This window comes from Ceratina calcarata, unplaced genomic scaffold, assembly GCF_001652005.2.
Source record: "Ceratina calcarata isolate Rehan_Ccalc_2016 unplaced genomic scaffold, ASM165200v1 scaffold334.2, whole genome shotgun sequence".
Taxonomy (NCBI): domain Eukaryota; kingdom Metazoa; phylum Arthropoda; class Insecta; order Hymenoptera; family Apidae; genus Ceratina; species Ceratina calcarata.
In genome coordinates, this window is record NW_017156169.1 from 142,225 (window position 1) to 169,740 (window position 27,516).

The 27,516-nt window shown below is 42.5% G+C and overlaps 2 protein-coding genes across 2 annotated transcripts in view; one reads left to right on the forward strand and one right to left on the reverse strand.

The window, feature by feature from the left end:
- The window catches only part of LOC108624913 (prohormone-1), a 10,528-nt gene extending 5,814 nt beyond the window's left edge, over positions 1 to 4,714 (reverse strand). Inside the window, exons 1-2 of the mRNA XM_018024525.2 lie at positions 4,552 to 4,714; positions 2,011 to 2,130 (exon numbers count right to left, since the gene is read on the reverse strand). Of these exons, the coding sequence (XP_017880014.1) occupies positions 2,011 to 2,121 (111 nt within the window). The 5' untranslated portion in view covers positions 2,122 to 2,130; positions 4,552 to 4,714. The remainder of the gene's footprint in view (positions 1 to 2,010; positions 2,131 to 4,551) is intronic.
- An 11,031-nt stretch (positions 4,715 to 15,745) lies between these two features.
- Positions 15,746 to 27,309, forward strand: LOC108624897 (Allatostatin double C). The gene is made up of 3 exons (XM_018024499.2): positions 15,746 to 16,273; positions 25,786 to 25,971; positions 26,833 to 27,309. Exons 1-3 carry the CDS (start codon positions 16,136 to 16,138, stop codon positions 26,917 to 26,919), a joined length of 411 nt encoding a protein of 136 aa, XP_017879988.1. The 5' UTR covers positions 15,746 to 16,135; the 3' UTR covers positions 26,920 to 27,309.
- Positions 27,310 to 27,516: the final 207 nt, after the last annotated feature.

Below are 27,516 nucleotides of genomic sequence, written 5' to 3' on the forward strand. Positions count from 1 at the left end.
ATTATTATTATTAATCTTTTAATTATCTCGATCGGCATTGTGAACAGTTCATTTTAGCTAATTATTTACCCTGGTACACCAGCGACCTTTTCGGGATTAAATGGACGAACGTATAATTGCAATGCCATCGGGTGGCTCGGAGCGCTCACGTAGAAAAAAGCAGGTGAATATGGATAGTAATTTCGCTTAATATCGATTAACGTGGAATTCGAAGCGATTGTACTATATCGGGACGCTTTGTCTTTGACCATCCTGAGTGTGTACTTACTGCCCGTGTACACTGTACACGTATGCGATTAAATCCGTGCCTATGAATTGATAGATACCAGCGTTAATTGCGGACACGATCTCACGCGTGCGGGGGCCGCGTTAACGTGTCGATTAACCATTCATGATTCTACCTACGTCCAAAACGATTAAAGAGTTGTCGTACATCGACGAAAAACGAAGACCGAGAAGATGCTCGATTAGCGTGAGAGATCGAACCGTGAGATGAACGAGCAAAGGGTGGGCGGAAAGTTGGAACAATCTAAGTGAGCAGGGCCAAGAAGTTTGAACAGGCTTGAGGGCGAATTTAACTCGATGTGACACGGATGAATTGAATTCAGCGCTCTGAAACGGCTACCGAGCAACAGGTTTCCCTGCTTCCTTTTCAATCCCGTCAATTGCTTTCCATCACTACGACGTACGCCTTATTCGTTGCATTTTTGCCTCGTATAATCGCTCGTCGCGTGCCACGAATGACGCTCTCGACTGTGTTTATTCGGAGCAAAAACGCAACGAGTTCGATGTACACTCGTCTCCTCTCTTATTCCGTTCGAATAATCGTACACTCGACTACTGGAATACCGAGTGTAAACTGTAGACGGAAGCCGCGAAGGGAATTCGCCATCGTTTTTCAACTGTACATAATTTCTCAAGAATTTGAAAGTCACATTTTACTAGGGTTGAACCCTTCGAGGGGTGAGCCGCTTTACTCTGGATAGAAGAGCATCGTTGAAATTCCGTTTAGCGACCTCTCCTCCTCTTTGTTGGTCAAAGACGGACGATTATTAACATCGTTTAAGGAACGGCAGGAAAATCGAGACTACGCTCGGCATAATAATGCGTTGCGTTGGGAAAAAAGGCGAGAAGACAAAATGTGTCTACTCGTTCCAGGCCGCGTGACAGCCAATACGAATCGTCGACCCGGTTCTCTCCCCGAAATTGTTTCAAAGGCACTCACGGAAAACGGTTCTCGTTTATAAGGGAAAAACATTGTGAACGATACTCGCGTATATAATCGCAATTCGCTAATTAACATCGGTACTTTCGGAAATTAATACGCCGGAGCGGGGAAAGGCTGCGGACGGTTTCGGCCGCAGGACAATTTAAAACCGTAATTCGCTCATCGATCGCGAATGATATCGCGTCATCGCCGCTATCGCAGTGATAACGGAACCGAAAAATGAGATGCGGGACCAAACAGAGTCCCACGAATCTAAAGGCACATCCACTCGTAGGATTTACTACGTGTAACCAAATATTGTTACATAATTTCCTATGTAATTCATGTACGATGAAATTCATCGCAACGATGCCGCTGAACGAAGTCGACACGCGCCTCAGCATGCGAGACATAGAAAGGTGAAACACGTAAGAAGCAGTTGGACGTTAAGAAAACGGAGATCGACCGGTGGGATTCTCTGGGAATCGAAACCAGTTCAAGACGAGCGCGACCGTCTTCCCCGTGTATAAAATCGGGGCCAGCGCACGAGGTGAGAGGGTAGCGAGTAACGAGCCGCGTTTGTCATCGGTCGAGTGTCGCTAACGTATCCTCCACGGCTCGTTACAAACGACGCTTCTTCGTTTATGCTTTACACAGTTCTAATTTATACGGTCTGGCTCTGCTTGCAATTATCGAGCCACGGTGCTATGAACACGTGCCGGGCGCGCGATAGGTATCATGCTCGATGCGGAAATTAAAATTAAAGGCTCGCGGGCAGAAGCGTACAAATAGCTGTTACTTACGTCTACCTCGTTTAAAAGTCTCTCCTTGTCGGGAGCCGGCAGGGCCGTCGACCAGTTGACCAACGCCATCAGGACCACGGCAAGGAACACGGCAACTCGCAGCGACGACATAGCGCAGTCCTGTCGAGCAATGGAAAGCCTGTTAATCCCGCTAATTGAGGCTAAACATCGTCGCTCAAAGCGTTAAACCGAAATCAAACTCGTTAACGGGCATCGATTCAAACAGACCGTTTAGTATCTGTTATGTTTATTACCGTTTCTAAGATCGAAGATTATTATTCTAAGTGCTTATAATTTGTCGGAGAGTTTGAATTCGACGATCATAGAAAATCGCGATTACTCCTAATAAACATCATTTGGAAAACATAAAAAGTTGGACTTGTTCAAACCAGTAAATAATTATTTATTCCAAATGGTAGTTCTTATTGACTCGACCTGTATATACGTATAGACAGCCTGCGTATCTCTTGATAAGAAGCACTAAAAGTGACTTGACGACGGCTTCGTGTGTTGATTGCGTTCCAGAAAATCGAACGATTGCATCTCCCAGTGATGGGCTCATCGTGGGACTTTTTGGCACTGGCATTTAACAACAAGAGCCGTGCTAATCATGTCACAGCTAGGAATTATTTAATTGTCTCTCAAGTTTCATTAAGATATCTATCTTACTTTATATAGGATCTATTTCGAGGCATTCTTGAAGCACTGCGTGCCAAGTCTTCAGAAGATTCGAAATAAATTATGTTTATATGCACTCGTTTATTTATTTAATTAATCGAGTTTGGAGTGCGACGTTCCGGGCGGGAAATTCTTTAGCTGAGATTTTCGAATTATATATGCTAAATGCAAATACAAATTTCATCCCTGCTGCAATATTGCAAACGATTGCGGTTCGTCAACGCTTATTCAACCGCAAATTCTCGCGAAACTCCTGTTTTATTATTTAAACAGAAAATCAATCCTTTTTATATCAAATAAAAACGCAATTCGCTAAACGTTCCATCGTGCCGCAAATGTCAATTGTGCGAACAAAATTTAACGAGACCGAATGAACAGTTAATTCGAATGGGATTTAATAACGAATACAAGCCTGTTCTCTTCTCGTGGATCCAACAATTCGAGGGGTAAAATTGTCAATATTATTTTAAACAGTTCGATCGATTTTATTCGCTTAGGCCTGACAATTTCGCCTTTTTCATCGACAGGCAGTTTAGATTTTGCTGAACGAAAGCCAACGTCCACTCTATCTGCCGTTGACAGAACGATAACTCATCCGAGGGAACACACGTCTACCGATGCCGGCGGTGAAAGTATTGTGACACGCGCCATTGTGCTATCAGTTATGTTGAAACAAGAGTAAAAATATTGCTGGACATCTCGTCGATTCACGGACATCTGCGCCTTTTCACGATTTTTTTTCTCGCCACGAACGTCGCGTCGACTTTCCACAAAATAAAATTACGTACGTACGACTGATCTGCGTACGACGAAACAACGTAAACGGTCGAACAATTCTTATTTAAATTTATATATTTATACTTTTATTTGCATGAAATTAGTACAGATCTTTGTAATATTGAAAGATAAATTAATTGGATACAACGCGAATTCCAACATCTTTGCATGTTGACTTACGCGGCTTTCGTAATAACCGTAACAATCGTGTTTGCGTGATTTATAGCGGAAAACGATGTTACGGTGGAAGAGAGGAACGAAATACGAGAACGAATGGGTAATTACGCGTTCGCTGCAGGGCGTTGAGAAAAAGATTAAATTTTCGAGGGAAAACCGTTTGTTTTATAGGAACGAGCCGGCACAATGACGAGTAATTGCGCTGGCTTGCTTACCCCGGCAACAGGTCCGCTCCTTAATGCCCGAGTTAAACAGATGCTTCCAACTATCATCGACTTTCCCGTTTTATACCTAATTCTATACTGAACGTGCCTTTAACCCATTTCCCTTTGTTATTTCCCTAATTACGTTCCGAGATAAACGTCTCCGTTGCTGGGAAACGCGTTTACTTTTTCCTTTTACGAGAGGACTCGTACTCTTTTTCATACCGATGATAATTTCTAAAAGAGATTCCGCGTTTAATATTCTCTTATACGTTCGTACAAAGCCCGCTGTCGCGCGACAGTAATACCGTTGTTTAACAGTCAAGAAGAATATGAAAGGCACGTCGGCTACGTGCAATCTCTTGTACGAATCGTTACACGAAAAAAGCTCGCGATACCTTCCATTGAGATGTCACGAGCATTGCACCGATCGCAGATGAACGTAATTGGCATTGTTTCAGAACAAAACACCGTCGGTTCTTACAGAACGCGCGTTAATTGCGAATTTATCGTAGACTTGTGTTAATAATCAAAACGAAGTAAATTAAAACTGTATAAAATGCAGCAGTGGAATGAACGAAAACGCAACAGTAACGAGAAACTGTTTTTTGAAGACACGATTGATTATTAAAACGAACGGTCAGACATTCCTCGAACTACGCGACGAGAGAAGCACAGGGAAAATACGAATGATGAAATTGTGTACCTCGTACGAAAGGAGCTTTCGTCGGATCAGCAGAAGACGAACGAGAAGCAGAAGGGGTCGTTGGCTGTTTTCGGGTCGCTTCGAGCAGCTACGAGCGAGGATCGGCGGTTCGGTGGCACAGTGACTGAGCTTGCGAGCACGCGACCACTTTATATCCGAGACAGCCACAGCTACCGGGGTCGGCGGGTGCTGTTGGTGGTGGAAACAGCTGCCGTTGGGGTGGAGAACTTACCCCCTTTCCACGATCACGCGTATCCCCGATTCCCCGACTTTCCGACGATTCGCTACGCGTCGCCTCCCTCGTGTCTCTCCGATATACTTAACTTTTCAACAATTTGTGAATTAACACGAATAACACCTCGGTCCACGCGAGACGTCATTTTGGTTTTTCGTACCTTCGTTTTCCAGTAAAAAATCGTTTATCATACTCCTACCCACTGAGAAATCGAATTATTAGAAATTAATAAAATCTACTGTTATGAACCAAATTAAATATGGAATAATAATGGATTGGAATTTAATTTTGTTAGCGATTATGTAAAATGAATTCACCGAAATGATAATTGAAACATTGTGCGATAAAGCAAAAATTGTGTGACCATCGATTCACAGAAAGGCAAAGTACTTTTTTACAAGAGGGGTGTTTTTATCGGGAGCATGAACGATAACGTTTAAGTTTAACACCGGGACATATTTATTAAAGCACGAACTCGCTCGGCCACGTATAATAATTACCGAACGAAGACAGTTTGTGAATGCATGCACATTGCACGAGATAGAAGCCGAGCTCTCGGATCAGAGACAAAGGTATTCAAACGGGTCGGAATCCTCTAATTGTTTCCGCTGATGGACCGTGCATGTACACACGTATGCGAACATTTTACATATCCGCAAAGAACTCGAAGCTCTTTCCACGTGGGTGCGTCACCAGATTCCTTGAAACACTCGATTCGAAAGCAAGGAGAATTATCCTTTTTCGTTGATAAATCCAACTTCCCTGCCGTCTTTCTGGGATAATTTATAGACAATTAAATTGCTTGCCGTAAAAGATAGATACGAACTTTAACGTAAAACGGTGGGTTCGTTTCCGATAGAGTGAAAATAATCATTTTCACGGCGATGAGAGAAAGGGAGGATAATATTTTCGAACGATCTACTGTCCTGAATAGAAACGCGGGACAATGTTGGTGGCTGGGGTAGAAATTCGTGGTGACGCGAGCCAGGAATGTCTCATCCCCTGAAATATGCCAAACGGCATGTCCTCTGTCGACGTACCACGGGCTCGTCATAGGATCCTCGTTCCATCTACATCACGTTCACGTTCTAATCGTTTAAACATCCCCAGCCGATTGACTGGGATGGACAACATACGTTTCGACGATGAATCACTTTCTGAGGAAAGAATGAAGTTTTATTCTCGTTCACCCCATTTCAGTCGAAAATACACCCTCGCAGCATAGATATGATAGAAGGGAACCGTGGCTCTACAGGTCGAAGAAAATTTCATGAAGTACAGCTTTTCGATCGAGCGGAAAAAATTGATTTCGCTCGGTACGCCCGTTATCGGACGATAAAGGGGCATCGATAGGTAAACGCACGGAAATGGGCCATCAACCGCGTTGCTTTGGGAAACGTAATCTCGCCGATGACGACGATAAAACGAGATAATACGGAGTCGTGCGTCACCATTCGCTCGGCTCGGATCTCGCGCTATCCCAGAGGAATTATCCAACACCTGTCCCAAGTTCCATCTTTTTATTCGACGATCCCCACGTAGCCCACCAGTGGTAATTGTTAAGACAAACCGGTCTCATAGTTTAATATTCAAATCCCGTTTACAACCCCGGAGTTACATTTTCCAAAGCGAATTCTCTTCCATTTAAATATCATTTACGTACGTCGAAAATTGTATTTTTTAAACAATAAAATAAAATCATGAGAAAATAGAATGCTGATTTTTAATTTCTATTCTTCATTTGAAAAATGCATTAATATTTTCTATGATACACCGTGTATAACCTGGAGATAAAAAAATGTGCGAGGTGAGAAGACGACTTTTGGAACCGGAGGCGGATCTTACGAGACGTCTTGTACGATTCCGATCGGTCGATTTGTTCGATATTTAAACTGTTAAAGATATGGAACACTTTGACACACGGAATTTCCACGGTTCCCTAGAGATCTTCGGTCTGTCGCGTCATGCAGCGAGTTCCCGAGCGTGTTGCATAACCGTGAAGAACCGGAATGGAATTTGCATTAGCACCGAGCTTCGTAAAGCGACGATTTTTACGGCAACTTGTTCCTTCCTACTGTTATACAATTTTCAGTTGAAGAAAACTTGGCTCGCGTACCTCCCGCGTTCAAAAATTGTGCAGCTGCGAAGTCGGTTTAAAATTACTTTCCTTACAGTTAATCTTAACGAATCGAGTTCCCCTCTAATAAATGCTTTCGATTTACGACTGTCACGTTTCGTCCCGGTTGAAAGTCGACTCCCTGAACTATGGCCGGGCTTACGGAAGCTAACTCTGAATTCCGAGAATGAAAAACGCAGTTGCATAAGTTTGCGTTTTTTTTTAGAACGCGTCTCGTTTCGATAGAAATTTGGATAAGCCAATTACCAGAAGGACAAAGGATCGGAACCGGAATCGGCATCAACCCGTTGATCATTCGAGGTTCTATTGCCGTTTTACGTAACTCTAACGAGCAATTCGCGGCTCCTTCTTCGCCAATGCCATCGCTAATTAAACATTTTCATAACGGTGTTCCATTTCGTCGTCTCGCCCTCTCGTTTTTCTCGCGGACTCGACGTGCACAATTTATTCGGCGTGAATTTCATCGCGAACACCTTGAACCGGGAAACGACGACGTTCCTTCAAACTTATCTGCGTAGCTCCGACAATTTTGCGAGAATCAAACGCGTCAGTAGACACTGTGAACTCTGTATCAGAGATCACCTTATCGACTCGAACGTCAATCAGTGATCGACCATGTATTCTCGTTGTCTTACGTTCATCGTGCCCTCGAATGCTTTCACGAGCGACGCGAACGTGAGACTCGAACATGCCAGCGTTCGCAGTAGTATATACCGATGTTTGATCAGACACGAGACACCGACTTAACTACTTCTTCGCTGGCATCGTGTCACGTTGCGTTATTACTATCGTGCATCACGTTTATAATTCACCATTAAACTTTGAAACATTCTACAGAATTTCTACAAGAATTCCAAATATTTTAAGGCAAAAATACTTTCGCAAAGAAAATCCTTACGAAACGTCCTGCCTGAGAAATACGAAAAAAAAGTAAGCTTAGCTAAGTTCAAAGGAGAAGACGTAAAGGTCTCGACACGTATTGACGGCACGACGTTTCTCTTTTGTTATCGATAAACGCTGACCCTCGTAAACGTCGTATTAAATTAATGATAACATATTACGTCTGATCCTCGAATCGAATCGAGCCTTTCGATCGTGAGAAAGTTCTTAAGAATTAAAATTTAAAAAACGCAAGGATGCGTGTAAAGGGATACGACGGAGCTTTTTTTATTTCGCGACGTTACGCGACTCGATAAAATGAAAAGGGCAACAGGGAAAAAGGCACGTTACGTAAACAAGCAATAAATGAAGTCCATCACCGAATACAAGTTTCCACGAAGTTGATAATTATCTCAGGAAGATCAAAGAAATGAATGAAGGAGAAAATTAAAGAGCGTACACCTTAAACAGTCATGATAAGGACGTAGAACTTTGATCGAACATATATTGAATTTAACCAATATCCGTGCGTCCGTCTATCTTGAGAATTCCATTATCTCATTACAATGGAAGAACAAACGTTTTCTCTCGTCCCAGATATAGTATCGTATTACCGTTTGTGTATCACGCAGTTGATCTGATTCAATTTTCAAGACCATTTTTATCCAACCTCCGTTTCATGCGATTAGACCGCGTATTTTTATGTAAAACTAAATATTTATATAACTAGACGAGAAACTGCATTTTATATAAAGATCTATTTTATCATTTAATCATTTGTGATAAGCATGCAGTTTCTGATATTCCATACATTTTTATACATGCATACTTCGCATTATTTGCATACTCGACTTTCCGATAAATGCATAAAAATCTCGAGCGTAGTCTCGATACGATTTTCCTATTATGCTCAAACGTATTTTTACCCAACGCGTGGTTCTACCATGGATATTTTGTTTTTCCTAACGAGTCAAAGTTCGTCGGAGAAGGGGAACTGAAAAATGAAGATGTAGTAATTATCCGAGGCGGAGGAAGAGTATTTCTGGGTAAAGATAAAGATCCCGTGAATCGATGGCGATTAAAGGGCTGCCGCGAAGCGGATTAAAACTGTCCCACGGTAGAAATTGGATCCTCTCTCTATGCGGATCCCGCGGAGAAGAGAATCGTCGAGGTCCCTTTGAAAAACGCGTCGATTTCTCGGTCCAATGCCTCGAGCCGAAAGTTTCAGAATCTGCTGAATCGCGTGGGCGAGACGATGATTACTTAGGATCAAGCTCCTCGTCAGAGACTCGTACAAGATTGATTGCTGTTTCAACGCCCGACGAATATTCGCGTTACGCGTCCGCTATTTTATTATTCGCGCATCTGCCAGCCCATATTTTTATGAACGTGTTATAGTAATTAATGTGCGAGCGAGGAGCATGCAAATTTATACTATGACGCGGAGAAAAACGTTGGCAATTTAATTAGTTCGAGTAATTCGGTACGCGCGTTGCTCTGATTACGATATACGGCCTGGAAAAATGGGGCGAGCCGTTTGATGAAAAATAAAAGTCGTTTTGGTAGAGCGCGCCAGGTAACGAGAGGCTGATTTACCCTTTGACACGTCGGTAATGCCTACTAACCGGAATGAAAATCCCGAAGCACGGACTAGGTGTAAGAGTAGAACTATCGACCAATTTATGCCTCCTATCTCGTAGGGTTCTGACGCCCCGTTGCAATTTCCAAGTCGCTTACGACCTTATCAACGGATTATAAAATACTGTCCTAGCGTTCGCTGCAGTAGAAGATGCACTAATGTATTGCAAAAGTGTTTAAATTCTGATTAATAAATTAGTAGACACGAATCTTAGAATTTTTATTTCGCGATCCTTGACCAGATGACCGAATGACCAATCCTAGGGGTGGGTACTTAAAGTCAGTGGTCACTCACTTTGAAATCACTCGAGTAACTATGGATTAATGGAAATGGTCAAATTCTGATTAATAAATTAATAGAAACGAATCGCAGAATTTTTCTTTCGCGATCCTTGACCAGATGACCGAATGACCAATCTTAGGGGTGGGTACTTAAAGTCAGTGGTCAACTGGTCACTCCCTGGGAAATGACAAAAAAAATCCTTGCCCGATTATCGATAAATACGGGAGGAAACGAATATGCAAATCAGAAGCCGTGCCTTCTAAGAATCGGCCAATCATTTTGCACAAACGTTATTTTGTCTAATCCGTCGATCGCCGAGAGGGTATAAAGTACAGGGCCCCCGCGCTCCTCGAGTCACTTGATCGGCATGAGAGTAAATCGAGTCACCCCCTTTTCCCATCCCATGTCCGGGAATGGGATGGGAATCGTATACGTATGCGGTATGAGTATGAGTGTGTGGTGTATGGAATGGGTTATGCTTTTTTAAATTCCACTCTATAAAATATTAACTTCATCCCGAATTACTCTCTCTCTCTCTCTCTCTCTCGTTCCAGTCAATCCATTTTGGTCGCGTCTTAATATACCCGCGCCGTGTATGGAAGTTTACCAGTCAGATTTTGCTTGAGTGTTGGGGGAAGAAGAGAGTTGGGGTCCTGTATCTTAGGTGGCCTGCTCGTCAGTCGCTGGGGGTGTTTCTGTTCCATTCCCATGCGCTGCGCAGAAATATTAATCTTCGGTTATGATATGTATCCAAGATCTCGCATATGCCGTGAGACGGATTGGTCGTGGTCAGATCACTCCTGCGCAGGGGCATGGTCATTCTTGTGCAGGGTCCTGCTCGGTTCGAACTCTGGCTGCCCAAGTGAAGTCTGGCTTTTTCTGCTCATCTTTGTTCCAAATTAGAGTCAATAGTTAGAGTCTTGTTCGCAATCGTATAAAATCCTTCTCCAATATTCGGTCCATTTAATAGAGTGGCGATTTAATAGGGAAGAGGGCAGTGGACAACTCCCACTGCCTGAGTCTCGACGTAGTTACCTCCATGTGGTGAGACCTGGGTTGGTGGCGATTGCAAAGTCTAATCTTTGCAAACGGCACCAAGCGAAAAACTACGATCTAATTTAAGAATCTCTGTATTTGTATGTTAAATTGTACATCATTAACTTAATGTATGCGCTAATAAATATTGCGATAAGGGAAATATCTGATTTACTTTGGATTAACAAATAAATGGATGAAACGAATCTTGGCATTTTTATTTTAAAATCCTTGTCCAAATTATCAATTCTAGGTACGGCTACTTCGAGTTAGACTTGGATACGCTAACAAGTGAAGAACTACAATTTCCAATGACTTCCGATTTTTCAATAATTTAATCTATATAAGTATGAATAGATGCTGATAAATGTTACAACAAATTCAGAAGAACAATTGATTCCGTTTCGCTGGAACAAATGTCAGAACGAACAGGAGACGAAGCATAACTTGGTTCGTTTGTAGAAAACTAGGAAACACATCCACGTCCTTATTTCTCAAGTCTCACTAAAGTTTAAGTTTAATCGATGATTATTCATAAAGAGAGGACGCTCGAAACAGCGTCAATTTTTCGTGTCGGTACGACAGTTGAACGGGAGATGCAAGAGTGCATAAGCTTCCCCTCGTACAGAAAGCCCGTGCCCGAAGGGTAGTTCCGTTATCGAACCGGCCGGCTTATCGTGCAAGCAACCCTGCTTTTCCCGATTCGAGAGCTCTCCAGCTTTTACTTGCCGTCGATAAAATCAAACGTTTCACCACTGTATTTTATTTCATCTGGTCGAGTCAAAAGTAGACATTCATCAGCATTTTCGTTTCATTGTTTCATCACAGATAAATAAATATATGTATATGTATACAGTTCGTGAGAACTGAAAAAATTTTTTCTTTGCTTTTGAAATTAGTTTCGATATTATTAATCGAGAACGACGAGTTCACGTCGATAGATTCAAGAATTAAATATTAATAATCCATTTAATTAAGAAGGAACGATTAAAAGAATCAAGAATACACTGTAAAGTAGTATTGAAAAATAATTCGAGCAGGAAGTGGCGTTAAACGAGAAACATCGCGGTAGCGAGAAAAAATCACGGCGGGTGGTTGAGTGGTATCAGAAAAACCTTTAGCCCGATCCTATCAACCTTCGAGCATAATTGACTTCTAGTGTCGTTCACGTTTCGTACGCTGTTTTTTTTTTCTGTCTCTATCTCCTTACGAAAGCGTGTCGCGTAAAGAGGGCAACCATTCCCTCTGCCAAAATTATACTCAATAATAAAAATATCCAGGAAAAGATAAATTACATCGCTACTCTTATCGATCCACTGTTTATATGAAGTATAGATTACTGTACTTTCTACGTTCATAATAATATGGAATTCGTACATCGTAAAATGTAATCGAACCGATATTTCGAACCACGGGGCGCGTAATAAAGAGTCAAGAAGCGTTCCGATGTCCTCAGCTTTCTAAACGCCGTTGCGTTGTAATCGGCCCATTAGCGTGCGCGAAACCTCGTTAAATGCCACGTGAACTTCACCCCCGACGATCTTCAAGTCTTAATCGTAAAAAGTGAAATTACCATCCGCATTAGCTACCCTAGGAATGTACTCCAATTGGAATTGGAAGATAAACATTCAATCTCTTACCTCTACCCTGGTAAACTTACATCCACCATAGGTTCCATTTATTAGGTAATAAAATAGAGTAATCGCGCACGTTTCAACGTTTCCCTATTGCAAAAGTTTTAGTCAAATGTAATATACGACACGTAGCAACGACGTGCCTTTAACTTCCAGCGTACAAAATGCATAAATTGTTCTGTTTGCAGTTGTCAAGCGTTTTTCTCCCATATATTCCAGCAGTGATGAACAACTTTTTGTGCAGAGTAATATAGTACATGTCTCAATCTCTGTTCACATCACAGTTTCTACTCGCTGGATTAAGATTACATATAAAATCATAAGAAAAAAGGCCATAAAAGCAAAGAAATTGTAACGTGAACAGAAATTGATACATTGGGTTTGTTGGTAAGCGAACCTACTCGATTAAACGACGCTAAGTTCATTTTGCGAAGGGAAGGAAGTTTCGAAAAGTGAACACAGAGAAACCACCGGTTTTGGCACCGGGTATTATATTTCAAAGCGAGGTTCCGGCGGATCGCGGAATCATGAATCACGACTCGTATATGACCCCGTCATTAGCTAATTAATGATGCCGGAGTTAATTGCCCGACGCGACGGGCAACGCGATATTCATTGTGGAAACAGTCGATCGGTTTTCGCTAAATAAAAGATGAACACTGACTATCGACCGACACAAGTATTTGGATAATTATAAAAAGTTTCGTCACGCCACAACTTGAAAGATTCGAGTTTCGAAACTTGCTTTTCCTTCGACTGCCGACTTTTCACGATTGACTCGATCGACTTCATTAAATCATTTAAAGTAAGCCATAAATATTCATTACACAATATTTCATATGATTAGTGCAACAATTGATGTAATAATGTTCCATGTAATGATTAATATAATGTTCGAATTAATGAAATGTTTTACACAGTGGTTAATAGAATTATTCATGCACTGTTTTAACATTTATAAGCTAATTGATAGCATAATTTGGTGACAATAATGAGAGAAACGATATCGATGCAACTGGGTCATGTGCTCGACATGTGCAGATTTTTATTTCCACGTTTCATAACTTTCCTAATGACGTAGGTCGATCGTAGGTACGTTCCTTTAAGCGTGCAATAATTGTTTCAAGCTTTTCACCTTCCTTCGTTCCTCCCTTTGTGTCATTATTCCTCCGTTACCACGGAAACTACGTCCGTTAGTTATGCTCGACGCGCGTTTGTCTTCTTTTACGTAAAGGGACTCCGCGCTTCCATGAAATCAACCAACGAGAAAACTTTTTACTCCGATCGTCCCGGCGAAATGAACGGAAACGGTAACGATGCGACGTTTATTGTCTGGATGAACGAAAAGCAATCGTTGAACGTTCATGTCCCCCCAGACTCGGTTCGTCAATCAGTCGAATGGTCTCGAAATAAGAGAAACCTCTTACTTTTTCTCGCTCGAGCTCTTAATCTTAATCCCAATTGATACGTTCTTAGCTCGAGTGCCGATCGTTACACGCGTTTCCAAACTCGTTGCTCTGTTTTATTCTCGCCGATTCGTTTTTCTCCAGTACAGAATTACGCATTAATTAAAAGTTAGAACGGACGAACTTCATCTATGAATGCCGGCTAGCGTCGGAGTAACATTAGTTAAGGATGTAAAAAATGGGACGGAAGGGGGGGATGGAGATAGAATTCGGCAGAGAAACGGGGTCCATCGAGCAATTTGACATGGGTCACGTAGCTGAGTTGGCGGTGGTATTATTAGTCGTTAATTACGGGCGGCACGTGACGCCGGAAGTCGTGTAATTGAATGGATCCATTTTCTTCTCGACGAACCACCTGTCGCATTTGCGATTCCTCTCGCCGCTGGCCGAGACCTGTTACCCTCGCCTCTTGCCGGCAACGCGGCACCAAGACAAATGTGAGAATTAACGTAATTTAAACCATTGACGGTCTGCCGATGCATTAGCCGAACACGATTGAAATAAATGAATAAATGCACGGTTTTTAGCACGTGCACCTCGAACGTTTTTAAATACCTACGAGTAAGACGTTCAAGATAAATGTGGTTTTCTGACGAGTTTCAAGAATATCTTGTAAACATCGAGTTGCACGGTGATAGTAAGGAAATAAGAGACACAAAGTACCGCTGATATACATTAAAAATACAAGATATCATGACTCGAAACTTTAAAGGTTGCGAGAATCAGATCTACAAAATGAAAGCAATGATCCCCAAAGGTATTGAAATTACAGTTGCAAAAAACGGTTTGGGTATCGCAAGGTCGGATCGAACTCTGTTATATCGAAGTTCGTATCGTAAACCGAAGAGGGTAGAAATTAAGATCGTGTTACCGCGAAACTTTCCCCGAGTTAACAGTAAAGTTTATAATCCCTCGACCAGCGTCCGACTTTATAATCGCTCTCTATTCCCATGACGGGGAACTGACCAACGCACCGTTCGTCCACGGGATATACGTTCGTACTGTCCTCGCTCAAATCTGGCAAAATAGGAGTTTTGAAACGCGGCCAAATTGGCGGACAGGAAACCGGAGATAGAATATTTTTGACGAACATGCGTGGGTCTCTCTCCCTCTCCGTTTAGTTCCAGGACTCTGCTTGAGTTTACGCAGTTCTCACGTGTCAGCTGTTTGAATCGGCAACCCACGAGAGTTCGCCAACAGTTAAACCCGTACGAGGTTCACAGTTTATTAATTCGTTGTCCAGTCGAGCTTTTAAGTCCGATGAATTCAAACTTCGAGCGCTTATTATCCATCAAAATATCTACTAAACGTTCCAAAACAATGACCACCCCAATAGAAACATCGTAGTAAATCATTGAATGAATTATACAGCTGTACGAGCCACGTACAAAAATGGGTACTTAACAAGATTGTACTTAGAATAAGAAAAATAGAAGTTTCATAAAATATCTTAAGTGACTAGACTCCAAACCCACACCTTGCATTATTTTTGCTTGGTCATGAACAACCACGCGGCTACCCCAGACCCTCGAGCCTTACGAGGGTGTGTCAACCCACGCAGTCTTATAAGATCGTTCGATGCCCAAAAGGAAAATCAGAATCTTTATCTCGCTTGAAGAGCGTGCGAAGATCTCTGATAATTAAACAGACTGCTCCGATCTTCGGTTTCCTTTAACCAACTTTTCTAACTCAATCGACGAACGATACTTCGGTTAAATGCGATGGATCCGCACGATATCGTGGGAGGATAGTTTAAGATCGAATAGGAACAAGTTGCGAAGGATCTCGTGAGGGTGCTGATAGACAGGATAACGCGCGGTTTCGCGGATCGTTGGGAATTTCAACCACGCCTGCGTCGCGCGCGAAGTATATAGGAGCGGTTGCCGCTCGAGGCGTCACATTGCCTGCTCTCGACCACGTCCTTCGTCGAGTACATCTTCCTGGCCAACGCAAATAACGTGCTTCGAGCGTGCAATCGGTCCGGAACCCCTTCGACAGTTCGATAAATCTAATCCGAACGCGTATCGTTTCGAATTCGCGCGACCGAGCCTTTCTCCATTGGACGGCTCGACTCGACGGCTGTCTCGAAGACGTCGGTGATTTCGAAACCCGCCTCGGCGAAGATCCACGGAGAACTCGTATCGGAAGATCGGCGAAAAACCGAGGAGGAAGGATTCTCTCGAAAAGGAAGGAGACGAGCGACAGGGTGCCAGGAACTTTCCGTGGAAACATACGCGGCTCTCTGAACTGCGTCCGCTTCGACAGATTCGTAGATAGATGGGCAACGGAATGATACCACTTATCTTAGTGGCGATGATACCGGTGATCGCTGGCAGCATCGGGCAACTCAGTAAGAGGAGCGCCCCGATGAATCTCGATTACCCCGACTATTCTAACAAGTACGACGAGTATCCGGTGAGTAATTACGTAGACGTTTCTTCGCCGCCTGTCTCGCCGTTACGCGGTTAAATCGTTCGAAATCGTCGTCGCGAAAAATAGATTCTACGACTCGTAGGGCGTAGAGCGATGTCACGTCAAAAGCCAGATAATGTTACGTCGAAATAGGAGTGGACCGGGAAAACAACCCAAGGGGGACGCCTTTTCTTAATATTTTAGCGTACCCAGCCGACTCGTATAGAGTGAATCGATACCAAGTGTCACTCGAAATGATCGTTCAGTCATCAATTTTACTAAAGTGAATTTCGTTTCCATGAAATATAACGCTACATCCGTCGTACGAGTACTGTTTCACGGTGAACACACAGGAAGTTTCCTTTAAGTAAATAATCGTCTACTTCAAATAGTAATTCAGTTCGAGTCACCCTCTAATACGTGTGGCTTCGCAAACAGTTGCTTAAACCAAATTTCCACAGCCTCGCCTCGTCGAGTTGAGGAAAACGCGAATCGCGATCAACAAGTAGGGTTGCGCTTTGCCGAATTCCTGCGGGAATTCCTTCACCCACTCTTCCACCATTCCTAGAAATCTTTCGACGTCTCTGTGCTCATTGTACGCGACAAGGCTTATACGTACTCGTCTAGAATTAATTTCCCGTCGTAAATATAGATACATCAAATTGTCGTGCGAGACGTAATGGCCAAAGGTTACCATCCTCCTACGCCGTTCGACTCGTCCAAATTATTCCGTTCCGCGTTGCAGACATTGTTAAGATATTTTTACCTTGGAAAAAATTAAATCTCGTTACGCATTTTTTCCATCGAACTCTCCTCGTACCTTCGAACCGGAAAAAGATAGTCGCTCTTTCGTATATCGAATATAGGATATACTATCTCTGATTGGATTTACTCTCGATTCCGGGGAAAAAACGTGTTCGCAACCCTGGTTCGGTAATCGAGTTATAGAATATCTCGTTCTTAATTTCGTCCGTCCCTTCCGGACTGCTCCGTCTGCAATTTCATTCTTCTCGAATTTCTCTATTACTCGGTGTATTCCGTTTCTCACGGGGTTCTTTGTCTCCCCGTAAACGAGAGCGTAAGCCGAGTATATTACTACCTTCGCTGTCAACATTTTCTTATTTGCGCTTGCGACACCGAAACGCGACACATCACGTTGCACATGTATGTACTTTTCTTGTTATATACAGATATACTCGATCGCTGCTCCTTCGTGAATCTGGTGTTTCACGTAACAATCATTGCAACGTTCTGCTTGTCGCAATAATTGGCACACCGTTTATATTTAACGATTCTAACTGGGAATTAATAAAAATCGACTGAGTGACTGTATCCGTGTATTTTATTAAACCGGAATTCATTTTATAAATATCTAATATCTATAGATAGACGTTAACTTCAAATAATACTGCGTATCGATTTACTCTATGATCTGCATAGGGTTTTAATGATAATCGAGAAACGATTTGAAACGAAGAAAGTTCTAATTACCACGGGAACGCGGGGGCACCGAGGAGGTGTCGAGGACATCCGAGGCAACACGGAGATTTCGCGAACTTATTAATTGGTCGGGTCCCGATCGTTCGATTAACCCTCGCGTCATTAGCTACCGCTCAGTAATTGTTGCGCAAACGAATCGTTCCTTCGATTATTAATCCCCAGCTCGATGGCTCGTTTTCCAAGTGGAAACTGTCTCCGACTTCCTTCCTCGCGATTCACGCGTTAATTAATGAATTATTTTCTGACTACATTAATCACGTCTACCGTTTCAACCGACGATGAAATAAGACGCGCGGTACACGCCAGTCCTTCAGCGGCCGTGTCCTAACTCTAATTAGTTATCCTCTACGCGTTTCTATTATTAATTGCCAGTTAAAACCTTCGGTCCGACGCGAGGCGCCGTCCTTTTTCATCGTCCGAGAGATCCGAGCATCGAAATTTATCTCGGCGGTTGTAATTGCATCCTTCTCGATTATACAAATTGCCGATCGATTAGTAACGATAATGATAATTGATGCGGCGATACGATGTACGCAAACAGACTGCGAGTAATAATTCAGCCCTGTGCATACGTCATTTCGATGCTCGTAGCAGCAGCGGGCGATTTCGCTCGCACAGATTTTTACTCGCTAATCCATTTACCCTATTAAGACACCCACGCAGTAAATTTGTCTGCATTTATTTTTGACAAGAATCCCCCGACCGTTCCTCCTTAAGAGATTAATAAACTCGCGTCTCTGACGTATTGCACTGACGAAACAGGCTTCCAAGGAATCGTTTCCACCGCGAGCACATTTTTCCATAACCCGACCGACTGAACGCAGTGGCAACGATTGGAATCCAATGGTTGATCGATCCGAACGAGTTCCACAAGACACCCGGTGAACTTTCCAGCGTTGAAGTCTCTAAAAAGACGCCTCATCGTTCCACGTGTTCCGCGGTTCAATCGTCGACTTGAATTTCTCGCGACGCTCCCCGTTTCCCCTCGACTCTCCCAGCTCGATTCGCAAGTCTCAGGACACTTACACGTGGTTGTCCTTTGTCAACGAGTCTGATCAATATTCCTAACCATCAGAGACTATCTCGATCTTACGTCACGTAGTGAATCAAGAATCGATTCAATAAAATTGTACTTCATATTGAAAATCGTTCCTTTATTTAAGGATGTATTGGCTGTACAGTCAATCCCGAAAGTTTATACACTTTAGAAACGCATTTTTTAAAAAGAAATCAGACGTCGGAAGAACATTGCTAATAGACAACAACAACAAAATTTTCGATTTTTCCGAGATTTTTCTAACGGGCCCTTCAATTTTTTCCAAATTTTCGTTTTTTGCCAATAAATCCCAAACCGTTGGACATACGGAAAAATTGCATATGACCTTTCTTGTAGAGGACGACGAGATCTACAATTTCTGTCTAAAAGTTTTTTGCTAGCGTCAATAGTTAATTGGATATTTCCTTCTATACTTTTTAGCACGTAGCTATTTATTATTAGCATTATTCTTCCGACGTCTGATTTCTTTTTAATTATACGAAATGCGTTTTTCTAAGGTACATAAACTTTTGGGATTGACTTTATAGCCAATACATCTTTAAGATACGATTTCATTGAAAAAATTTACGACTCGTTACACGATTTATCATGCAACTAAAATTACATAATTTATTTAATGGTACGACGTTTCAGTCGTCACCTTAGATCTTTTTAGAACAAGTAGGTGAAAATGTAGGAACGTGGAATCGCAATGAGAGACGGCCTACAATCCTCGTGTTTTCGTCTTTGCGACGCGACAGTTTCGCGACAATAACTTTTATGTGCTCGGCTAATAAGAACGAGCCATCGCGTCAACGCGTGGCTTTAATCATCGTAAATCGATTCGCCTCGGCGGCGCTGAAATTATTTGCGGAAGAAGACGATCTCGATATAAGACACGCTCCTATCTTTCGCGTTTATTACCGTTTCATTGCGGCAAAGGGTATACCGAAATTCACAACCGGCGCATTTACCGTCTATCCGATTCGACGCGGGTAAACGTTGGTCTCGTAATTTAATCGCGTCGTATTATGTGTTATTACATCATCTCGTGAAAATAGTTCATTCGTTTCACGCTCACGTCTTAATAAATCGTATTTTATAGTATAATAAAATTTATGAACGAGTGATACTCTTAGCCGGCAAATGAACTTCAATTGTGGGCGCGAGTGAAAATTTGATCAGACGCGGGGCTAATGTTAAAGGACGATCTATTGTAAAGACAAACGACCCTGCAGTTTGTTAATACTTGATACGGTTACATTTGACGGGTTTCCTCGAAATTAGAAGCAGCCGGAAGAATAACAGTAACGAGTAATTTCACGCTTCCCACGCTCTCTTTAGTCGCAGCGTCCCGCAATGCTTATTCGACATTCGTTTTATGCGCGTCCGCCTACCTTAAGAAGAAGAAAAAATAAACCCGTCACGTCTAAATTGTGTATCGACAGCATCGTTGTAAAAGACCGACACGTTTTTCGTCCGACGGGAGCGTCGGCGTTAATTCGTTCTCTCCCTTCTCGTGCAATAGCGTCATTGTGACGACGTTTTCAATCGAGTGAGCTAATTTGCGAAACAAGAGTGCAGTTTTACGTGGTCCTTACAGGGTGCTTTGATCAGAAGCGCCAACGGGTGCGATCATCACAGAGTACTTCAGTCGAAAGGGTAAAGGTACAATTCTAATTATGGAGTAAAGTACTGATCGTAGAATAAATCGAATGTACAAGTGAAGTCCATAAACGTTCGTACAAATTTCTTATTGAAGTCAACGAATTAATCTTTCTTTTAGATCTTAGAGAGATCAGTATATTATATGACGTATAACAGAAAATTATAGAAGCTGTGGAAAAAATTATTATTAAAAAATTATTGAACGAAAAAAAGAGCACAATTTGTAAGTTTTTTATCTAATCAAGTTTTTCTGCTCTAATAATGAGTTGAAACGTGCTTCTGATAGATCTAAGTATGTTACATGTATGTAAGGATTTTTCTAAATTCTTGCCGTCGAGGAGGAAAGGACGTTTTAACCCGGGCGACGCGTTCCCTTGACCTGCACGATTTCCATCAGCCAAAATTTCCTCTCGATTTTCCGAGCAACTAGCCGACCGACGCGACGCGACGCGACGTCTAATCAATTAGTTTATCGGGTCTAGTGGTCGTCAGCCGTGGAAGGTAACGCGTATACGCGTCGGCCCCGAACGAGGAAAAACGAAATTGCGACGGTACGCGAATTCCATTTCGTCGTAGCTATCAACGCTCGGACTGTTCGCGCTTAGCGAGGAATGTTTAATTAAACGCGACAAGGGACACGCGTTTCCTTACACGTGCGACGATACCATTCGATGGGCGAATGTAAAGCGAAATTATCCGAAAACTACGAATGAAATCGCTATCTAAACATCAGCCGCGGTCGTTATTCCAGTTCGAAAAAACCTCACGGATAAGCGGAAGGAACGGGCCGGCGTTACTCTCGATTATCGTAACGTTAGCAGATCTCGTTTACGTTTAGACGCATCGAAGCTCAGTGTCTAACATACGACGCGCCGGTAATCGCACGAGATTAAAAAAAGAGAGAAAAAAGGAGATACATAGAAGCTAAAAGAATTATTTATAAGAGTAAACGGTGACGAAGAATAGCTCGCACGTTCCCCGGAAACCACGCGACCCATTAGCTTCCTCTTTCATTTAACGATCTCCAAACGGTCTTCCATTTTTCCCCTTTACCCTGTTTCCTCCTAATCTTTTTTCAACGACCACCGCGACGCGCGAACGAAAACACGTTCCGTTGGCCCGGCCTCGAACATTTCCATATTCACCGTGGCCATTTGGCCGGCCGACAAATTCATTCGGGACACGCCTGTGTAAACACGGGTTACGCGTTAAATATGCGAGTAGTTCGCGTACACGGAAAACAGCTATGGACCCGAATAAATTGATTAATCGCGCGTCTTTGTCACGACCGAACGCATTGTCGCACCAGCACGCTCGTCGGCTGCTAAAATTGTATCCGTAAAGAAATTAACCGTTTCATACGCGAACATCGTCCGGAGGATACCGCCAGGTTCCGAACCGATTGCCATTCCGATTATGATACTTGGCCCGCGTTCGGCATTGAAACGGCAAACAGTGCCGCTCGACCATCATCCCCCTTCGGCCCACCAGCACCGCAATAACATCAATTCTGGCCCGACGAATAGCCGCATGATTGTCGGGTGCACGAGTGGGCGGCTGGTGTCATTGTGCAAAATAATTCTTTTACGAAGCCGCTACCGAAGTCCGCCACCTCAATGCCGTTTGGAGATCGATCCCGATCAATGGCACTCCGAATCTCGACTGAGCTGCGGTGTTTAGCCATTTATACAAATTATAAATGTGTGCAATGTATGAAACTACTTAGAATATCGAATGCGGAATTAAAACGTTTATCCAAAAACATATGTCCGAATCAATAATCGGTTCAATTTCCGACACGGTATTGAAGAAATAGACGAAAATTGTCTCTAAAAGGTTGAATAATTAATAAGTTTTAATAATTAAATGATTAGTTGAATTTCCGAGACGGTATTGAAGAAATAGACGAAAATTGTCTCTAAAAGATTGAATAATTATTAATTACTAGATAATAGGATGTAATTAGAGATGATGCTATTATTAATAGCCACGTGGCGTAATTCCTTTTACGTCGCCACCAGTGTAAAACAGAATCGACGCATCTACCTAATTAATCGATTTGTTTAAGAATCCTACGCTCGAGCACAACGGAATTCTACTCTCTTAAAGCATTCGGTGGGACAAAGCTACAGAAATTCTTTGTAGTCGACCTCAAGCGTCCCACGGCGAGGCTGCCCTTTTATCAAGCAGAAAAGGAACGCGAGAGCTTGAGCTCGTATAAGTTAAACCTATGGTCTGTTTATCCTTAACTGAAAAAGAAATGGCTTAGCCGCGGCACAAAGAGCAACGCGGACTCGATGATATTCGTATCATGCCGTGGATTAGCGTAGGAGGAATTTCACGCGAAGAACGTATGAAGCGGTAGATAGAGGATAGTCTGGACGGAGCTTTGTACCGATCCGAGGGGAGGACTTCTGTTATCGAGGAGAGAAAGTCAACAAAGAGGCCGATTAATAACCGCGGATACAAAAGATCGTAGGTATTCGTTTTTAGGCCGTCGCAGTACGCTAGTTTACAATGGAGTTTAATTAAAATCGATTATAGCAGCGTGACTCTAAAACCTGTTCTATTAGATACGGTTCACTTTGTTCCTCGTCGAAGATAGAAGCACTGTTCAATCCGTTACGTTATCGGGTTCTTATCGACAATTTAATCGCGGAACGCTGTTCGAGCGTTGAAGAGCTGACGTTTATCGGTAATTGAATTTTGACTGCTTTGACGAGACTCGTCCCGAATGAAAATCGTACAAACCTCAAAGCATATACATGTGTTACTCGAGCCAGCTTCGATACGTATCGAAGCGTAGACGAACACACAATAGTTTATCTACATGCTCTTCTTTTTTCGCTTGAGAACCTGCCTCCAGTACTTAGTACACGACCTAGGTACGATCTTTCCTAACTTCCAATCGCGCATCGACTTCGACTGTTCTTTGAATAAATCCACGCAAAGAGTGAAGAAACTTTCAGAAGCTGTTAGACCAGCAGAAGGCCCGTCGTTCGATGTTTGTTTTTTAATTAGTTCCAACTTTCTCGGACGCAGAGATTTTTAATTACTTTAGTCCCGTCCCGATCGCTACACGTTTTCGTTCCTGGCATAGCCGCAGGCGACGCAGCAGGGATAACGCAATGATTGAGCTGCCGCTCGTCCACAGAGAAAAGTGCAGAAACGGAAGCCGATATTGCTTGCGACGAGGAATTACCACGGAAATACATGGTTCAGCGATTTATCGACGACGGGACCAATCGACTTTACGTTCCCGCAACTGGGTCAACGATCCATCCACGCGACGCGTGACTCCTTAACCGAATCTCGCGCGGTTCCTACCTACGTACGAATCGCCACGAGTAAATAAAAAAGTACCGCGAAACGAGAGAAAAGCCCTCTGGGAAATCGGTCGTGTAAACACGACACACGACGTACGATAGAAAATAGTCACGTTGTTTACTAAACGTGGACTTTGCTTAAATCAAAGTTTCCCGGTTGCTGATTGCCCGTCGCGGAAAACGAGTCCCCGAGTTCAATAAAAGGAAAATACCTGGTGAAAGCAAGAATATGTCGATTCAATTAGTTCCATAAAATAAAAATTAGACAACGAATTCTAATAAAACGCATGAATGATCAAATACATTTTATATCATTTACGTGCAATTCCACGTTTACTCGTCCGCAATGACGTTCAACGGTGACACGATACGAGGACGTGATATGAGCCTTTAAGACGCGTCGGTTTCTAAAACGGTAGGTATCCAAATAATATGGTGCCGCAGAAAATTGGCTAACTAATTTGGAACGCGCACGGTTAATGAAGGCGATAATTAGATCCGTGTCGGAGTTGCTAACTTTCGTAAAGCTTCGAGCTACGGGATAATCGAGTCGAATCGTTTGGCAAGCGGCTCGTTAGGTCATTCGAGTATGTATATATCCATGGAAAACTACGCGCTTCGAGATCAACCAGCTTCCTTAGAATTCGCGTTTCTTGTTACGAACGATCGCTTCTTATCGGGAACTCGTTCGACGGAGACTGGAAAATTGACACGTAAATCTTGATAGAACTGATGTCGCTCGACGAACAGTTCCGGTAAACGTGTATAAATACATATTTGCATTTAATGAGGAACGTGTGCACCCGGTAATAGCAATCTTATTACTTTTATATGAATAAATTCAGATAAGAATATTTTTATCACACCAAGACGTTATTAATAATATGAAATAGATATGAGTCAGTACCGACCTTTTCACAAACAATCAAATATTTTAAATAGAAATATACATATACACAAGTTTAATTCTAAATTTATCGAAAAGAGAAAAGTGGCTACGTTATTAGCCCATTTATCGGGTTGGCAACTAAATAATTGCGGAGTTTGTCGATAGAATTTTTATTTAAAATCCGCAATCACTTAAATGCCAACCCAATACATTCTCAATGTATACATATACATAAGTCATACTCACTGTGTTAACATCTGGAGTTTTGCACTCTCCAAAATCAGAGTCGACCGCCGAGCGCCAATATCTGTAAAGGAAAAAGTGGGATAAAAATCTGGATGGAATTATTGAAATCGTTCTATCTGTACATTCACGAGAATTTTTCAAAGAAAAATTCATAACCATCGGAGTTAATGAGATTACCCGCTTCGCGAGAGACTGATAACAAATTACGATTCTCTCGGTCCTCGTCTTACCTCGCGAGACAAAGGAAAATACCTTGGTTGCAAAAGAAATTACTGTGCGTCGTCTAACGTGTCGTCGTATCGAGTTCAGAGTCGTGCAGTCAGAAGAAACGATCTCTGTCACGATAAGAGCGTTTTCTCCCTTTATGCTGCTCCCCGCGCTTTTTCACCGCGATGCAAACGCGCGATTGTGACTGGAAAAGAATTTCTACTTAACGAATCCAATCTGCATGAAACGAGGAACAATCTTAAGAGCGAACTTCCACTCGTCGTTTGTCGAGCGTGAGAAAGAAAATCGGTAAGGGTTCGATCGGCGACGAGGATCGTTGCCGTGAATCAGCGTTAAAACTCCACGGCAATTATCCTCCGGTCTAATTAATTTTAATTGGCGTAAATATTAAATGTCGGGAGTAAGGGGCGCGAGAGATCGATGGAAACGAGCAAGATAATAACAGGACCGCCTTGCAACTGTGTCGTTTACACTGTTCGATGAATTGTCAAGCGAAAATTGCGTTCTACACTTAATTCCGCGAATTGCTCAAAGTACGACTCGTTACAATAATGACTGTAACAATTCTCTCCAAAGTATGTGTAAATTGTTCGAATTCTAATCAGACGGCGCATTTTTTTAGGTGGTGGTGCCGAAAAGAGCGGCTCTTCTTTTCGATCAGTTGATGGTCGCGTTGCAAAAGGTGGTCGACAATCAAGCAAGAGGGGAATTCGGTGGAGCCGACAGGACGTACGAGAGATCGTCGACCGGGCAACTCCCGGCTGTAAATTCGCAGATCGGCCCGTCGGCAGACGAGCAGACGTTGAAGGTTTGTAATTAACGACGACCGAGCGATCGTCTTCTCGCGCTTCTAGCAATTATTGAACGCGCTCAGAATCAGCGAATTAAGTCAATCCCAAAAGTTTATGTACCTTAGAAAAACGCATTTCGTATAATTAAAAAGAAATCAGACGTCGGAAGAATAATGCTAATAATAAATAGCTACGTGCTAAAAAGTATAGAAGGAAATATCCAATTAAGTATTGACGCTGACGAAAATTTTTTTTTTTCAAAATTGCGAAAAATGCTTCAAATAAAAGTTGTTTTCCTTCTAACTTCGATATTTAACGAGTTACGTATGATTATTTGGCATTTTATTGATGTTGACAAAATCCGATCATCCTAGCGTCGAAACGGCGAACTTTTGGAAAAAAATTTCATTTTTCCTTAATTACTCCTAAACCCTTGGAGATACGGGAAAATTGCATAGGACCTTCCTTGTAGAGGACGATGAGATCTACAATTTCTATATAAAAGTTTTGCGCTAGCGTCAATAGTTTACGAGTTATTGACGAAAAACCAAAAAACAGTTTTTCGCAAATTACTGGTAAACTATTGACGCTAGCGCAAAACTTTTATATAGAAATTGTAGATCTCGTCGTCCTCTACAAGAAAGGTCTAATGCAATTTTCCCGTAAGTCCGACGGTTCGGCAGTTATTGGCAAAAACCGAAAATTTGGAAAAAATTGCAAATTGAAAAATCGAAAATTTTTTTTGTTGTTTATTATTAGCAATGTTCTTCCGACGTCTGATTTCCTTTTAAAAAATGCGTTTCTAAAGTACATAAACTTTTGGGATTGACTGTATAGCCAATACATCCTTAAATCGTGACCTTTTATCTTCTGTATAGATGGACCTACAACGACGCGGCCAAGCGAAAGGACGAGTTTATTGGCGTTGTTACTTCAACGCCGTGACGTGCTTCAAGAGAAAGTGATAACGCGAGCAGGCGTGACCAGTACCCACCATAACTTCGAAAACCCGACTCGACCACGAAATTCCTCGCATGCTTTACCCGGCCAGGAGAAAAATGAAAATAAATCGGGACAAATATTAGATCCTAACAGAAGATCGCGGACAATTCTCTTTTCTCACGAGTCGGATTTTACCACGAATTTCCCCTCTTCGCGAAATCTTTTCTTCTCTGTCCTCTCGCTGAACGATGATTCTTAAGTAAGCAACGATTATGTTAGAACACTGTGTCAACTACTTGTCTCTCTGGCTTATAAAGCGATCGGCATAATATTGATATATCGATTAAACGCATCTACTCAAAACGCATCAAACCAGACGAAACATGTTCGCTCGACTGACTCGAGACTCGAAAGTGTTCTCTTATTTATGTAAAATACGCACCCGCCCCCAGCGACAGTCCCATCCATAGATCCCGAATTCCCTCGATACCACTCGCCTAAAAGGTAAGTCGATGTCGCTTTAACGAGTAAATCCTTGAACGTCGATACAGTTTTGTGAATCAGTAAATCGTGGATGACAATCAATAGAAATTATGGTTCGCCTCGTTGCATTAACGAGC